We start from the raw sequence: 1,288 nt of genomic DNA on the forward strand, positions 1-1,288 counted from the left end.
GAGGGACGGTGGCCGGTATGATTGCAAACGAGTCGAGTTCGAACGAGTTGGACTAGCCTCAACTCAGATTATACTAAAATTCGAGTGAGCTCAAACTGAGCGAAGCTCAAGATTGAGCCTTAGAAAGTGGCTTGTGCTCAGGTTGTATCGATCTCGAGCTAGTTTCAAGCTAAATAAGATGATTTTATTAATAATTTTTTAAACATGCTAGGCCATAACACAACATAGGAAACCACTATAAAATTTGACTTATTCTCTATCAGCTGAAGACTAACACTTGATAACTAGGGATCATGGATGAACTAGAAATATAGAAAAATGAAGATGCGTCCGCTCTGAAACTTTGGCCGAGATTAATAAGATATTTAACACACGGCTAACCACGTACAATATTGAGGCTATATATTCTCTATGCTTAAATAGGCCTTCATCATTCAGCTCCTTCCTATCCTTCGCATTGGCACCTCGATCGCGATTGGGTCGGGTACCACCACGATGTTCTGGTTCGATAGATGGGCTGGGGACTTGCCCCTCGCGGCCCGTTTTCCCAACCTGTTCTCCATCGCGGTTGACTCGCGGATCTCTGTCGCGACGGCCCTTATTGACCTAGGGCAACTCGCGTTCCGGAGAGCGTTTGGCCCGGCCGAGAACGCTGATTGGCATGAGCTGCTGGAATGCATCGCGCTACACGAGCCTGATCTTGAGTTAGGAGATGGCCGTTCCAGGTGGCATCTAGAGCCATCTGGGCAATTCTCCACTAAATCTCTATACCAGGCCATCGCACCTTCATTGGGTCATGAGGCGCTCACCACCATCTGGGAGATCCGGCTCCCCTTAAAGATTAGGATATTCTTGTGGCAATGGATTCGCGGCCGCCTCCCATCCGGCGTGGAGGTCCTGAAACGCAACAACCCAGGTGATGGGCAGTGCCCGCTCTGCGGGCCTGAAGAGAATTCGAACCATATCTTCTTCACCTGCGTGTCCGCGCAGTTTCTATGAAGATGTTTCCGCGAAATAGTGGGTGGAAGCTGGGACCACAACAACTTCCCCGCTCTCTTCACGGAACTCCAGGCGTTAGCCCCCTCAATTCGCCACATTAGGTGGCTGATCATCGGGGTGCTAACCTTGACGCTGTGGACTGTTAGGAATAAGCTTGTGATTCAGCGCATTCCTCTTCGTCGTGCTACTGACCTTTGTTCAAATGGTCTGGTTACTTGCAGCTTTGGCGGCCGCTTAGCCGTCCCCGGGAGAGAGATGCCATCACCTCCATCATCACGCAGCTTCGCTC

At 50.2% G+C, this 1,288-nt stretch overlaps 1 protein-coding gene across 1 annotated transcript; it reads left to right on the plus strand.

Annotated features, from left to right (window-relative positions):
* Positions 1-495: 495 nt before the first annotated feature.
* On the plus strand, positions 496-999 carry LOC109738613 (uncharacterized). Its single transcript, XM_020297708.1, has one exon. The coding sequence runs from the start codon at positions 496-498 to the stop codon at positions 997-999; it is 504 nt and encodes a 167-aa protein (XP_020153297.1).
* The last annotated feature ends 289 nt before the right edge of the window (positions 1,000-1,288 follow it).

Source organism: Aegilops tauschii, chromosome 2 (genome assembly GCF_002575655.3).
Source record: "Aegilops tauschii subsp. strangulata cultivar AL8/78 chromosome 2, Aet v6.0, whole genome shotgun sequence".
Taxonomy (NCBI): domain Eukaryota; kingdom Viridiplantae; phylum Streptophyta; class Magnoliopsida; order Poales; family Poaceae; genus Aegilops; species Aegilops tauschii.

What these genes read in the sequence shown, in the direction of transcription:
- LOC109738613 (XM_020297708.1), top strand. Translation starts at nt 496, where the DNA reads ATGTTCTGGTTCGATAGATGGGCTGGGGACTTGCCCCTCGCGGCCCGT.